Below are 15,854 nucleotides of genomic sequence, written 5' to 3' on the forward strand. Positions count from 1 at the left end.
AAACGCTTCACAGAATATACTGTAAAGTTAAATTACTGTATATTTTGTGGGCAAAACGTGGCAGCCAATTGCACACAGCGGCGTCCCACAAACAGTCGTGGATTGAGTGACCAAATTATTATTATTTGACTAACAACTGGATTCATGCTAGGTGAAGAGGCATGTGGAGTAAGGAAACTTGCCCAACGCTTTGCCCTGCCCAGGAATCGAATCCAGGTCCTCTCGCTTGCGAGGCGAGTGCTCTAACCACTGAGCTACAGGACTCCATGTGGGGATACATAAAACACCCACAGCTGCACATACAAGGGAATAAGACATCACAAAAACACACACTTCCCTTGTGGTTATGTAGACATCCACACAATCAAGGTGACGCAGATACCCGCGCCTAACACAAGTAGTTAAATACACAGTCGCACACACACATATATATATAGTCACAAAATGAAACAAATGTATAAACCTGGAGTCTACATTATTTTAAAATGCGAGTAGGTGAATAGGTTTTGTTACCAGACCAGGCTTCAAAATAACGCTACGCTAGTGAGACAGAAAACTAGAGGAATCGCATCGATTTCAGCAGCTTTTAACGCAGTGCTTCGGATAGCCTTTGTGATCTGAGATGCTACCTCATGCGAAGGGCGCTATATAACTTCAAGTTGTTGCGTATAATGGATTCACTGGAGCCATTGGTTTGATCAGGAACAAGCTGGATTCCATTCTCATGAAGAGTGTGTACAGCAGATTGTGGCTGCGTGTGAGATTGAAGAACATTGTAAGGCTAAGGGAAAGCCCACCTCATTTGAGGTATTTTATTAATGTAAATGGAAGTAACAAAATAAAAGATTTTTATTGGGTAAAATGAGATAACGTGAAATTCCCCCCAAATTATAAAAAAAATTTGCAGGGTGATTTCCCAGATACCTAGTCGGCCCCTGCTCAAGAGGATCAGTCCCAGGATCAGTTCCAATTGTTGACTCTTATCGATATCTGAAGGTCGTGGTGGACACCAGCTTTTGCTCAGACACTGCCCTGAATAGGCAGAGAAGGACAGAGTATTCTGGTTGATCAAACACATGCACACTCGCCCACAAATGGAGGCAGTCATTTCTCACACATTGACATGCACATATGCAGAAAAAAATTAGTAATTTCTTTGTTCCCGAGAATTATAAGACAAAATAGGAACATAATGGAAGAGATAACTTTAATATTTAAGACTGTAAACAAACAGAGCTGTAGAGCTCCTCGCAAACTAGGTTAAATTATCTTATCAGATGTAAGCATCGCATGTTGTGGATGGGGGAATAAGGTCTCTGGGTGGGGAGCTGTATTTGTTGAAGAAGGAACTGTAGATGGAGGGAAGATAAGCTCACAAAGTGCTATGGGTTAGTACTTCATCTAATCTTCTGGGAAACGATGGTAGTGCCAGTTTGGAACATCAGGATGTTTCCTAAGCATTTCGAGCATCAGAAAGTTCACCTGCACAAATGAAAGAAAAGATGAGCTGAAGCTAAACTTCCATAGAATCAATAAACTGGCACAGCAACAGGCAATTTGATGTCTGCACTGGTGTTTTTCTCGAAACGAACTGAATCAAATTCCATTCTTGTGCTTGCTCCACAAACCCTTTAATATTACTCCTCTTCAAGCATCTATTCAAAATAATTTGTGGATCCTACTTCAACCTGTTTGGAATATGGATTTATATACCCAAACAGCCTCTCCTCAGTGTAAAAAGAAATGTTTTCTAACCTCCCCTTCAATTTATTTTGTGATTATCTTCAATTTATGGTGTGTCGTTATTGAATTGCCAACCAGTGAAAATAATCAATCAATAATTACCACCAAGTAATAAGCTAGAAAGCATAATTATTCTGAAAAATTAGATTATAGCTTTGTCAGATATTGCTATAGACTTGTTGGGGTAGAGACAGCAAGAAAGAGAATGATGTGGCAATATTAATCAAGGTGTCCATAAAGGGCATAAAGGGAATGGATAGAGGATGGTCAGACTGAATCAATCTGTGAAGTAAGAAATGAGAACAGTTCAATAACAACAACCACAAGGTTACATTTGTACAGCGCCTTTCACGTTAGGAGGATGTCCCAAGGCTCTGGACAGTGTACAGCATTTCAGACCCGAGCTGGGGTCAGGGAGGGAGAAGTTCAGCAACAATATTTCCAATGCGATGTAGACTAGTCACAAAAAAATTATTCCGTTGCCTAGCACGTGACCCCGCAGCCAGTTCAGCTACAACAGCTTGCAGTTATATAGCACCCCTCACGCAGGGTAGTGTCCTGGAGCGCTTGGCAGTGGGGGAGCTTGACGCCAAGCCGGGGGAAGATGGAGGTGACCGTAGCCACGGACGAACAGGAAGGTCTTTAGGCACGACCTGAAGATGGGGAAGGAAGGGGAAAGGCAGAGGAATAGAGGAAGAGTATTCCAGAGTTTCGGGGAGTAGTGGCCAAAAGCATGGCCATCGATGGAAAGCACGAGGGTCATGCAGAAGCCCAGAACTACAAGGAGACCTCGCTTACTTCCCCCTTCCCCAAAGAGGCTGCTCGCCAGACTACGCCATTACCTCACCCCTCACGCTGCTGAAACCCTGGTCCACGCCTTTGTCACCTCAAGGCTGGACTATGGGAACTCTCTCCTCGCCGGCCTTCCCGCCACCTCCCTCCACAAGCTGCAGGTCATTCAGAACTCTGCAGCTCGTGTACTGTCCCGCACCAGGCTTCGGGACCACATCACTCCCACCCTCGCTCGCCTCCACTGGCTCCCCATCCCCCAGAGGATTGATTTCAAGATCCTCATCCTCACCTACAAGGCCATTCACGGCCTTGCTCCCTCCTACCTCTCCAACCTACTATCCTATTGAGTCCTCACTGGGTGGATGGTAGGTACTCCTTATGTAAGCTTCCTGGTGGGCAACGCAGCTCAGCATGAAATGCGTGACAACATTGCACCCATCTTCCTGCCACAGCTCAGATACACATCTCTTCGCAATGAGCAATGGTTCCACCAGCTTAAAATGCAGCTGCTTACCTCCCTGCCTTCCGCCACTCTGCACCAACTCCATCCCGCAGTCCCTGCATCTCGCCCCCTTCCCTCATCACCTTCAAGACCCACCTCAAGACCCTCCCCTACGACCGTGCTTTCGATCTCCCTGCTCACCCCCCTGCCCTCCACCCTCCCCCATCTCGACCCTCAGCTCCGGTCCCTAACGGTCTGTCCAGCACCTTGGGATGTCCTCCCGAAGTGAAAGGGGCTAAACAAATGTAATTTTGTTGTTGTTGCATACCTATCAAAATGGATTCCAAGCCCCAATGTATACACGCATTCACAAACTCACTCCAGGTAATGCTTGCCAGCAACTGTCGTCCCAAGTCTTAAGAATTTTCTCGTCAGCTATCTGGGATATCTATGGAGTGGTGGGAGGACCTTTCAGGGCAGTATGTGACATGCCAGCCACCTTGCTGTTCTCAAGGTTTGTTTTTATTGGAGCAAAGATTGAGAGGCAACCTGATAGAGGTGAACACAATTATGTTTGACACGGTTACCGTTTGACAGGGTAAATAAGGAGAAGCTATTTCCACTGGTAGAGCTATCTCTCTCTTTCTCTCTGCGTCACTGCCTCTCTCTGTCTCGGCCTGTCTCCCTCTCTGTTTGTGTGTGTTTGCTGTGGCTACACTTCTCACTGCTTGCCCTATCCTCATAGCCCTTCAAACTTTGTTCTTTCAGATGCCTGTCTATTTCCCTTTTGAAACTCATAAAGGACTTCTATCACTTTACTTGGAAGGATACTTCAGATCCCATCAACTCTGTGTGAAGAAAATTAAACGAAGCTCTACTTTCGCTCTTGCAATTATCTTGTATCTGTTTCCTGCATTCACAGACTTGTCCCTATTCACATGACAACAACAAAAGCCAAATCTCTCTCGTGTCACGCAGTCAGCCTTCCGGGGTCACAACACCTGCAAAGACAGACTGCACCACAAAGAGATAGACACAAAGACTCACAGAGACTCAGAGGCAGGCTGATCAACAGAGGCAGAGAGACAGAGATAGAGACAGACAGAGACGGACAGACAAATAGGCACAAAGACATATAGAGAGGCTGATAAACAGAGGCACAGGCAGAGAGACTGAGGGATAGACAGACGGAGGGACAGACAGACAAAGGGACAGACAGACAAAAGGAGTCAGGGCACAAACAGTGTTACGCATAAACATACGTGCTGGGCTCCGAGCTGGTGTAATTGTACTCAGCAGTGCCATTCTGCAACAAGATGCTTCTTCCCTTTCTCCGAGATCGCACTGTCATGAAGAGAAAAATAGGCAGAGTTGGAGGTTAGATTCGGGAAGATGACCAAAGACGCAGTCAAAGAGGAAGGTCTTGAGGTGGAATTTAAAGGCGGCAAGGGAGAGGGCGAGGCAAAGAAATTCTGGGATGGAGTTCCAAAGGATAAGGGCAGAAAGGCTGAAAGCCCGATTGCTAATGGTGGGGTGGGCAGGATGGGGGCCAGTTCCCGCCGAGCAGAGAGAGCAGGTGAGTTGGTCAGGTTTAAAAAATTTTACACAGGTAGGGTGGGGCAAGACCATGGTAGCTTTAAATCTGACGAGGATCTTTAACTCGATCCTCTGGAGGATAGGGAGCCAGTGGAGCCAGGCGAGGGTAGGATTGATAGGCTCGCGGAGCCTGATGCAGGAGAAGACACGAGCTGTAGAGTTAATAGTCTGTAGCTTGTGGAGGAAGAGTTGGGAAGTCCTGGAGCAGAGTTGGCATAGTAAAGCTTGGGTAACAGTCTTGGTGGCCTGAGGGGAGAGGTAGTGTGGTTGTGGGGGAAAGCTGAACAGATCAAGGCATGGATGTGAGGTTTAAAGAACAGCTGAGAGTAAAACAAGACACTGAAGTTCTGCATTGGCTCCGAGAGGTGAGGAGTGCATCCAACAACAAGTTGTTGGATGCGTCTCAGAGCGCTTTACAGTAACATGTATAATGATGCTGCCAGAGCCTGAGGTGAGAAGGCACTAACAGGAGCCAAGCAGGAGAGCCTCTGTCTTGTCGGCAGATACAAAGTGGAGATGCTGGGATAGGTAAGAGTGAAACCAAGCAAGGACAAAACCATGAAGGTGGAGCTGAGAGGAAAGGTAGTGGAGAATAGAGTGGTCCAGAGTGAAAGGGTGCCCACCTCTCCCTGTATCCACAAACCGTCCTCCACTCCCTGTGCTCACATGCCACTCCTCCCCCCTTGTACCCACCTCCTACTAGCCCCCTCCCTATACCCACACACAGCCCCCACTTCCCTGTACTCTTGATAGTACACACTTTCCTACAACCAGACTTTACCTGGAGGGCGTGTCAAAGTGCCAAATGCATCACTGCAACCATTACAATCTGCTGCATGCACCTCGATCCTTTCCACAGGAAACATATCCCCACACAGTGGGCATGTGACGGAGGGCTCCAGATTCTGGCCACCAGCATCATCTTCCACCAACACCACCTCTGCAGCCTGGAGAGAGAACGCAATGTTAGCTATCAAATGGCAATGTCCCTTACAGCAAAATGCAGAGGAAGAAAAATATGACCCTGGGTCCACCAGCGACCAGCCCAGTGCACTGCCCTGCAACAGGGGTCACACCCTATGCAGATACACTGAACCTGTATCCACAAACAACATTACAACACTGAGAAGGGAAGGAACTGTGTAGAGTCTGAGAGTCACTATTACTGCATCAAATAGGAAACTACACGTAAAAAAAAAATCCAAACCATAATTCACCTGGGTATTAGATTCAGGAATCTGTCTCACAAACTCTAGTTGTATATCAATATTCAAGTTCTCCTGAATATCTGAAGAACAAAAAGAACAAATTCAAATAAGCACCAAAAATTAATCACCAAGTGAATTTGTCGTCCACAGCGAGGCACAGGCATACTTGTTACATTGCTCGTTACTTGGTGGAAGGGAACGAAGTTCAGTCACAATATGTTACATAGGTTAGGGAGGGCCCATTCTGTCTGTGCCTTACATAGATGGGGAAGGTTACATAGCGGGAAGGGGAAAGTGTTCTGTAAGTTACACATGAGGGAGCACAGGGAGAGGCAGGATTGAAGCTTTGCTAATGAGCTGCTCAACGACACTCACCGGCACAAACGCACAGTTGCTCGTCCTCCTCTGACTGATAACTGCCACTTGGACCAGAATCAGCCACCTTACTGTCGACACACGTGGCCCCGTCACTGCCAAAATCAATAACACAACACCATGATTACACAGCACAACAAATATTTCAGCTCAGGAACAAAGAATGGCACATGCAGGAGAGACACTAGACAACAGCACTGCTCTATCCTGGGCATAGCAGGGGTCAAAGGGGCGGGGGTGAGGGAGCCAAGGCAAAAGCACAAGAGGACTGGATGAGGTAGGAGAGCAGTGAGGGCGGACATAGGACACAGGTGTAAGAGCGATAGTGAAGTGTTTCATAGGAATATGAAGTGTGTGGAACAGATTAGTGTAATGGAAATGAAGAAGATGCAAATTGAAGTGTTACAGTGAAGTGAAGAGAACCATGGCAATTTAAAAAATGCATCACATTTGCAGTTGACACCTCAAGGGCACTTGCTCAATATAACGCGCCACAATGCAACAACAACAACAAATTACATTTGTATAGCGCTCCCGGGACGTTCCAGACAGTTAAGGATTTGGACCCAACTGGGGTTTGGGATCAGAAGGTTGAGGGCAGGATGGGATAATGACTGAAGGCGCGATTGAACAGGAGGGTGTTGAGACGTACCTTCGAGGAGGAAAGGGAAGGAGTGAGGTAAAGTGAGTGAAATAGAGCTCCAAAGGGTGGGGACAGAGAGGCTGAAGCCGTTTGTGGGGCGGGGTGGGCCCGGTGGGAGACGTGCAGCAGTCAGATCTATATGGAGTTAGCAAGTGACGAGGTAGGGATGAGCAAAACTGTGAAGGGCTTTGAAGGTGAAGATGAGGATTTTGAATTTAATCCTCTGGGGAATGGGGAGCCAGTGGAGACAGGCAAGGATATGGGTGATAGGGTGACGGAGTCTGGTGCGGGAGAGGACACGAGCTATAGAGTTCTGAATGATCTGCAGCCTGTGGAGGAAAAGAGTTGGAAAGGCCGACAAGCAGGGAGTTAGTGCAGGGAGTTAACTCCATGCATAAGAAGTGACTGACCATTGTTTGTTTTCCTCTTTGTCTGTCATTTCTTGAATTAATAGCTGTGGTGAAGACTGAAAGAGACAAGGTGTTACTCTCATGGTATTCAACACATCTTGTGACACCCCAAATGCTCATAACAACCACCCCCATGCTGATCCACACACCATGAATAGAATACAGTAGTAATTCTTTTATCTGATATAGCGCCTTTCACTGTGTATGGATGTTTCACAGGACTTGTGTAAAGTGCAGTAACTGGTATTTTGTCAGTGAAAGAGGCAGTCAATTTGCACACAGAGTCGAATTCAAGATCCTCATCCTCACCTACAAGGCCATTCACGGCCTTGCTCCCTCCTACCTCTCCGACCTACTATCCCCTTATTTACCTGCCCGTACCTTCCGTTCCTCTGGCTCCGGTCTGCTCCACATCCCCCACCCCAACCGCCCTACCATCGGTGGCCGGGCCTTCAGCCTCTCAGTCCCGAGGCTCTGGAACTCTATCCCCCAGTGCCTTCGCCTTGCTTCCTCCCTTTCCTCCTTCAAGGCCGGTCTCAAGACCTTTCTCTTTGACTGTGCCTTCAGCTCCCCTCTCGACTCTCTACCCCCTCCTCGCTCCCTCCCTTCCCTCCCCTCACCCTGACCATTTCCCCCCAATGCTCGGGTCCTGACCCAACTGTCCAGCGCCTTGGGACGTCCTCCCGACGTGAAAGGCGCTTTATAAATGAAATCTTGTTGTTGTTGTTGTCACACATAACAGCCATGAAAAGAAAGAGTAATGTTGACCAGGACACAGGGAGAAATTTCCAACTGCATACTCGACACATCGCCAAACATGATCACACAGATTCGACAAAGCCACCAGCCCCACCTCTGCTCAATTCCTCACCAACCCACATACTCCACCCCCGTGTACTCAATACCCCACACATGCCACCCCTGCACGCCACCCGGGTACGCCACACACGCCACCCAGGCACGCCACACCCCACATACCCCATGTGTACTTCACACCCCACTCAAGACTCATGTACTCCACACCTCACACACACAACACTCACGCCCATATATGCTCGTACTTGACAGTACTCCACCCTCCCATACACCAAACATAGTCGATGCACCAGCTTACTTAACACCTCGCATACATGATGTCCACATACTTGCTACTCTGGCCTCTCCTCTCGTGCCAGTCAAAACTCAATACAACTGGATATAAAGATAAACATTTTAAAGTCTCCCTTTCCCTATTAGGCTATACCTCATGCAGCACCTGTTCTTCTCCTGGGTCTTCTCCTGCATGTGTCCCAGGTGGCTGCTCGCTTAGCCCTTCTGCCGACTTTGCATTCTCCTCCTCAGATTCCCCACTGCCAGTCTCATTGTCGAGTTGCTCATTTCTCCAGCTGCGGTGAGCTTTCCTGGCCATGGGTGCTGGCAGCACTGGCTCCCCAAACCTCATCTTGCGAAGAAGCTGCCTCTGAGCCACCTTTAGGCAGCAGCGGTATGTCTGCAGCTGGCATAGGATGACCTCTGTGTACTGATCCGGATCCACTCCTTTCGGACAGAATGGAACTCCCCAGAAATACCGGACCAGCCCATTCTGAGGTGATGAGTGCTTCGTGGCCGAGGCTGACAACATTACCACTGGGCGCTCATCAAAACCTTGCCCTTCCTCAGTCTTTGTAAAGGTGGCTCTCTTGGTGCTGCTATCAGAGGCAGGATGAGCATCAAGATTACAGGTCATTTCTTCCTCAGGTTTGGGATTTTCTCCCTCAGGCTCACAGTGTGTGGTGAGTATGTGCTGACTCTGTGCCTGGCTAGATTCAGGTGCTTGCATCCATGACAGAGAGGAGGATGGGAGCACCTTATCCAACAAAACACTTTGTAACGGAGTCCGGTGTTTAAAAGGACTGATAGGCTTCAGTGGGGATGTCCGTGTGCCAATAGCAAAATTCTGATCCTGAGACAGGACAATGCTAGACTCCTGGGAACATTTCGCAATCGTCTCACTCAGCTTCTCTAATACAACCAGAGGACTGCAGGCCATCGTCACCCGCTCTGAAATAAGCTGCCCATTGGGAAGTGCATCCTGCTCGTTGCAGGCACCTGGGATCTCCTTTCTTTCTGCAATCCCAGCACAGTCACCAGAGGCTTCCTTTCCTCCTGTGGTTCCAAGCTCTGTGTCTACATCCACATTGCAAAGCGCGATAGGCACTGAACCTTTGTCACCAGTTTCGTTTGACGGCGCCTGAAACTGAAACAAAACAAATTGTTCACTCCAGTAAGCCCACTACAGCCTCACCCTCCAGCAATCCCCACCCTCCAGCCATCCCCCTCCCACACACACTGTTTTACACCCGGGCAGTCCGTCCATAGCTCAACACTCACATGCAGACTCTCCGCAATTGCTTTCTTCATCAGGTGCTCCTCTTCCTCTCGCTGCAGGTTCCTCTCATCAGCTTCCCTCTCACTCATCAAGAAGGCCAGAGCCAATTGCTCCTCCTCAGTCATCTCTGCCATCAGAAGCAAAGCATTAATGCTGCACATTGCAACACACTTTGTAACTCCAGCAGATTCCTGCAACCACACTTGTACCTGCTCTATTAGCCTTGCTCAATTGGTAGTACTCGCTGGTCAGAAAATTATGAGTTGAACCACATGTTGATACTTTGGGAATTCACAGAATAAGCTGACACTCCAGTGCGGTGTTGGATAAAGTGCTGTGGTGTTGGAGGTGCCGTCCCTCAGATGAGGCATTAAACTAAGATCCCGTCTGCCTTTTCGGTGATGTTAAAAAATCATGGTATTATTCAAAGAGAAAGGAATTTGCTATGGTGTCACCCGCACCCCACCCACGCACACCACAGCCCCCACACCCCAGACACACCCCCGCCTGGCACATACCCCCCATACACACACATCACAGCCCCCCATTACACACGCGCGCTCCACAGCCCAATCACACGCGCGCGCCTGCCACAGCCTCCCCCCCATTACAGCCTCCCCATCACACACAAGCGCGCCACAGCCCCCCATCACACGCGTGTGCACTCCATTGCTCCCCCCATCACACACCCGCGCACCATAGCCCCATCACATGCACGGCCACAGCCCCCCTCCCACACACACCACAGGCCGCCCACACACACCACAGCCCCCCACACACACCACAGCCCCCCCACACACACCACAGCCCCCCACACACACCACAGCCCCCCCACACACACCACAGCCCCCCACACACACCACAGGCCCCCACACACACCACAGGCCCCCCCCCACACACCACAGCCCCTCCCCCACACACCACAGCCCCTCCCCCACACACCACAGTCCCCCGCCAAACACACACACCACAGCCCCCGCCACCACACACACAGCTCCCCGCCACACACACAGCTCCCCACCCCCACACACCACAGCACCCCCCCACACACACACACCACAGCCCCCGCCACCACACACACAGCTCCCCGCCACACACACAGCTCCCCACCCCCACACACCACAGCATCCCCCCCACACACACACACACCACAGCCCCCGCCCCCACACAGCCCCCGCCCCCATACACACCACCCCCACAGACACACCACAGCCCCCCCCCCACACACATCCCACAGTCAATTGTACCATAAACTGCCGTGGATTGAGTGACCAAATTATTATGCACAATCTCGGCATCCAGTTTGATCCCCAGCTATGATTCCTACCCCATATTCAGCCCCTGACCAAGACTGCTTTGCCACATTTCTTGTCTCTGATCCTACCTGACCCTTAAATTGTGCACATCCATCAAACCAATCCTCACCAGGCTCCAATGGCTCCTCATCTCTGAAAGTATATCATGATCACACACCCTCACATCCAATCACCTCTCTACCTCTCTGACCTACTTGTACCACTCCACACCTCAGTCTGCTCATCACCTTTACTTAACTGCCACAGGCCTGGTACGCACCATCAACCGCTCCACACATCATTGGTGGCTATGCCTTCGTCCACTACAACAACAATTTGCACTCATATAGTGACTTCCACGCAAGGCAACATCTCAAGAGCGCTTATGGCGGAGCCTGACTCCGAGCCGGGGAGGTGGCCGCAAGCACGGTCGAAGAGGAAAGTTTTCAGGCAGGACTTGAAAAAGGGGAGGGGGCAAGGCGGAGCGATTGAGGGAGTGTTCTAGTTTCAAGGCGTAATGGCTGAAAGGGCAACCTCCGATGGTGGGGCGATAGGGACGAGCAGGAGCCAGTGTCAGTTGAGCGGAGGCACCGGATGGTGGATTGGGGAGTGAGGAGGTCGAAGAGATAGGGAAGTGCCAACGAATGAAGGGATTTGAACACGAGTGTGAAGATCTTGAAGTTGATCCGTTCAGTGATGGGAAGCCAGTGGAGCCTGGCCAGAACTGGTGAGATGTGGGTATGGAGTTTGGTCCAGGTCAGTGTGCGGGCAGCAGAGTTTTGAATAAGCTAGATTTTTTGAATAGTGGAGCTGGGGAGATCAGCAAGGAGTGAGTTTGAGTTATCAAGGTGGGAGGTGACAAACGTATACACGAGGGTTTGGGCTGCATTTGGGGTAAGGTACGGTTGGAGTGGGGCAACGTGGTGGAGGTGGATGGAGGCTACATCCCTAGGCTCAGGAACTCCCTCCCTCAATCCCTCCCTCAATCCCTCCGCCTGGCCCTCTATCTATCTTTAAATCTTACCTTAAGACTTACCTGTCTGACCTCGCCTATGGCCACCTTCCCCATCTCCGTTGCTCAGTGTCCATTCCACCACTTTTCAGCGCTCCGAGACCCTATCCTGTATGAAAGGCGCTATATAAATGCAATTTGCTGTTGTCTCATACCCAGTAGTATCTGAGTGAATCTGTGCTTCACCCTCTCCATCTCTACAACATCCTTCCCATTAAAGGGAGCCCAAAACTGAGCACAATCATTTCATACGCTATACAATTCCAACATAATTTTTCTTTTATATTTTATAAAATTCCATAATCCCATTTGTCTTATTTAAAATGTTTATGTACCTATTGTCGCACTTTTAGTGATATTTGGATTTCTATCCTCAAATCCTTCAGCTCCTCCAGTCCATTTAGTGTTTTCGCTTTCAGACAATACTTCTACTCCCTATTCTTTTCCCGAAATGCAGTATCTCACTTATCTTGCACTTAGGAGGTAGGTATGCCGTAGAAATCATTATCACAACCATAGAATGAGACTGGATCAAAAGAACCATTCAAAAGGACCTGGATCCGAACTTGGAACAGTAAAAATATTAAGGGAATTGGGAAACTGTTGGAAATTAAGATTAAGAAAAAAGTTTTTTAAAAAAAACAAGAGGAAGCAGTGCACAGAATGGCCTCAGTGCTGTCAATGTTTGTTTCTACACCAGTACTTACGAGAAATATTACACTTGGAGACACTCTTCTCTCTGCCCCCAGCCCGACTATCTTTCCTCAAAGAAATTAACTCTTCCAAGGCCGGAACCTACAACAGTGAGAATAAATCTCGGTCATTATCACCATGGTAACCCCTGCGTAACCCAGTCCCCGATCCCCTCCCCAGGATAGTTCAAGAACAATTTACACTTATACATTGGAAGAATATCTCAAAGCACTCAACAGGAACCCAAGCTGGGAGGGAGGTAGGGGTGGCTGGATGGGTGTTAGGTTGGCTCATTTGGCCAAATAATAATAATAATAATAATCCTTGCATTTGATATAGCGCTTTTCACGTCGGGAGGACGTCCCAAAGCGCTTCACAGAACACACTGTACAGTGAATTGACTGTGTTTGTGGGCGAACGCGGCAGCCAATTGCGCACAGCAATGTCCCACAAACAGTCGTAGATTGAAAATGACCAATTTATTATTGTTTTGGGTTTTGGAGGGATTATTATTAGGCTCTGTGTGGAGTAAGGAAACTTGCCCAAGGTTTCGCCCTCTGCCTGGAATTGAACTCAGGTCTCTCACTTGCAAAGCGAGTGCTCTAACCACTGAGCTACAGGACTCCACAAATGCAGAGAGGTAGGTTTTGATTTGAAAGCAAGAGTGGAAAGGGGCAGGTTGGTGGGATTTCAGGAGAGTTTCAGAGGAGGGGGGCAAAATGGCTGAATTACACCCCATCGACCGTGGTCACAGTGGGAGAAGGGCGTCAAGCAACAACTTGGGATTTAGGTGGCACCCTTCATGTCGGGTAATATCTCGTGGCGCTACACAGGGACTCGGTACCAAGCAAAGGAGAGGCTAACGGCAACAACAACATTATGTTTGCATGGGGCAGACGAGTTCGAAGACACGGGGTTTGAGGGGACGGGCGGTCGTAAAGGGAGGGAATTCCGGCGGTTTAGGGGGCATCGGAAGCGAAGGTGCAGTGGCCAACGGTCCCATCCGAAGGCGGTCCCCTTCGACGGTGCCTCCGGCGACCCTCGCGTACCCTTCCTGAGCTCAGCTCCCAGCTTCGAGCCCGCAAACCCCCCGCCCCACCCCACCCCGCCCTACCCCGCCCCGCCCGACGGTCCAGCTCTCCGGAGGGGAACGTCTCGCTGAACCCCGTAAAGGGCGCTCGCTGGACAAGGGGGAGGTGTGGCTGTACTGCTGCAGGGTTTGGAGGTGAGAATGGAGGGTCGGGTCATGTCATGTCCTGTGTGGGCGGAGGAGGAGGAGGAGGAGGAGGTGGTGGTGGTGGTTGTTGTTGTTGTTGTTGAAGAGAGAGAGAGAGAGAGACACAGACCTGGTGATTCTCAGTCCTATCTCTCAGCCCCACACCCCCCGCCCTCACCTCTTCGTCACTGTCACAGATGACGACCGAGGTCCGCACCTCAGTTCGCCGGACTTTAGTTTGGCCGCCGCCCTCCATCCCGGGAGACGGGGCCGCGGCCCTCGCCTTCAGCTTCCCTTTCCGAGGCATCGAACGGCGAAGGAAAGAGCTGCCGGAAGCCGCCCCTCAGCTTTCCCTCGGTTCAACCCGTGCCCCGGGCCCCCAAGCCCCGCCCCCTTCCTCCTCCTGTTCCCCCCCTCCCCACCCATCTCTCCCCCCCTTCCCCCCCTCCCACCCATCTCTCCCCCTCCCTCCCCTCCCCCCCATCTCCCCCCCTCCCCCCCATCTCTCCCCCCCCACCCATCTCTCCCCCCTCCCCCCATCTCTCCCCCCCTCCCCCCATCTCTCCCCTCCCCCTCCCCCCTCCCACCCTCTCTCCCCCCTCCCCCCATCTCTCCCCCTCCCTCCCCTCATCTCTCCCCCTACTCTTCTCCCCTCCCCCCCATCTCTCCCCGCGCCCTTCCCTCCTCCCATCTCTCCCTCCCCCCATCTCTCCCCCCTCCCACCCCTCCCTCATCTCTCCCCTCCCCTACTCTTCTCCCCTCCCCCATCTCTCCCCTCATCCCTCCCCCTACTCTTCTCCCCTCCCCCCATCTCCCCTCCCTCCCCTCCCCCCCATCTCTCCCCCTCCCTCCCCCCATCTCTCCCCCTCCCACCCCCCATCTCTCCGCCCGCCCTCCCTCCCGCCCTCCCTCCCTCTTCAGGCATTTTGGCAAACAAGTAAATCTTCAGGGAGATTTGCATACAAGGCCCCTCTTTTGGGTTGGAGAGAACTCGGGAGTGTAGAACAACAACAATAAGTTACATTTCCATCGCGCCTTTCACATCGGGAGGGGGTCCCAAGGTGTGGGACATTCAGGGGTTTGGACCCGAGTTGGGATTAAGAGGTGGAGGGCAGGGTAGGGGTAGGAGGGTGGCCGAAGGCGCAATCAAAAAGGAGGGTCTCGCCACGTGCTTTGAAGGAGGCAAGGGAGGGAGCAAGGCGAAGGGCCTGTAGGATGGAGTTCCAAAGGGTAGGAGTCGAGAGGCTGAAGGCCTGGCCACCAATGGTGGGGCAGGGCGGACCGGGCGGGGGATGTAGAGCAGGCCGGAGCCTGTTGAGTGGAGGGAATGGACGGGTTGATTTGGGGTTAGCAGGTCACAGAGGTAGGAAAGAGCAAGGCCGTGGAGGGCCTTGAAGGCAAGGACAAGGATTTTGCTTCACTTCACCCACCGGGCCTGTCCCATCATCGTCGCCCACCATCTCTGCCCCCACCCTTTGGAACTTCATCCCATATTCCATTCACCTTGCTCCCTCCCTTGCCGCCTTCAAAGCACGTCTCAAGACCTTGCTCTTCGACCGCACCTTCGGCCACCCTCCTACCTTCCCTGGCCTCCACCCTCCCTGATCCCAACCCCGCTGCTCAGGTCCAAATCCCTCACTTGGGGCATCCTCCTGACGTGAAAGACGCTAAACACATGTACATTGCATTGTTACAATAACCCTCAGTTATTAGGTTATAGTATTACAAAGAAACATATTACCCGTTCCACAGGATAGAGCGAAGGATGGCGTCTTGGACCCTCTTGGTCATTTTCTTTCCCTTAAACTGTCTTCTCATTGCTACATTCTCAAGTGAAATCCCACACTTGATAGACTCTTATAACACATCTACTACCTTATATGACTATGTTTTGTTTATTCTCCCCAACTATTGTGGCATTCCACTATGCATGCACGCACGTACATTCTTGCACGTAGAGCCCTGTTATCAGTTTTCCTTGTCTCATCCTGTTCAGACTCAGGATCTCTCCTGACTCCTATCCTTGTGGCTGTGCTATTGTTTTCCTAAATTGATTTAATT

The 15,854-nt window shown here is 50.7% G+C and overlaps 1 protein-coding gene across 7 annotated transcripts; it reads right to left on the minus strand.

The window, feature by feature from the left end:
• Nucleotides 1–1,190: 1,190 nt before the first annotated feature.
• On the minus strand, nt 1,191–14,170 carry LOC103177323 (BRCA1-A complex subunit RAP80). Of its 7 annotated transcripts, none has more exons than XM_042340122.1 (10): nt 14,011–14,170; nt 12,592–12,679; nt 9,580–9,704; nt 8,453–9,445; nt 7,210–7,265; nt 6,157–6,251; nt 5,791–5,861; nt 5,355–5,520; nt 4,240–4,321; nt 1,191–1,482 (listed from the first exon to the last, which is right to left on the minus strand). In XM_042340122.1, exons 1-10 carry the CDS (start codon nt 14,098–14,100, stop codon nt 1,479–1,481), a joined length of 1,770 nt encoding a protein of 589 aa, XP_042196056.1. In that variant the 5' UTR covers nt 14,101–14,170; the 3' UTR covers nt 1,191–1,478. The 7 variants fall into 7 exon arrangements, with proteins under 7 accessions (XP_042196056.1, XP_042196055.1, XP_042196054.1 ...); XM_042340121.1 differs by having other exon boundaries at nt 8,453–9,439; nt 13,972–14,170; XM_042340120.1 differs by having other exon boundaries at nt 13,972–14,170.
• Between the last annotated feature and the right edge of the window lie 1,684 nt (nt 14,171–15,854).

This window comes from Callorhinchus milii, unplaced genomic scaffold (genome assembly GCF_018977255.1).
Source record: "Callorhinchus milii isolate IMCB2004 unplaced genomic scaffold, IMCB_Cmil_1.0 Scaffold13, whole genome shotgun sequence".
Lineage (NCBI taxonomy): Eukaryota > Metazoa > Chordata > Chondrichthyes > Chimaeriformes > Callorhinchidae > Callorhinchus > Callorhinchus milii.

Coding starts and splice junctions, on each gene's coding strand:
- LOC103177323 (XM_042340120.1), bottom strand. CDS start 14,100: ATGCCTCGGAAAGGGAAGCTGAAGGCGAGGGCCGCGGCCCCGTCTCCC. Junction 5,521..5,790: donor TTCCTGAATCTAATACCCAG/GTGAATTATGGT, acceptor TTCTCTCTCCAG/GCTGCAGAGGTGGTGTTGGT. Junction 4,322..5,354: donor CACTTTGACACGCCCTCCAG/GTAAAGTCTGGT, acceptor TCTTCATGACAG/TGCGATCTCGGAGAAAGGGA.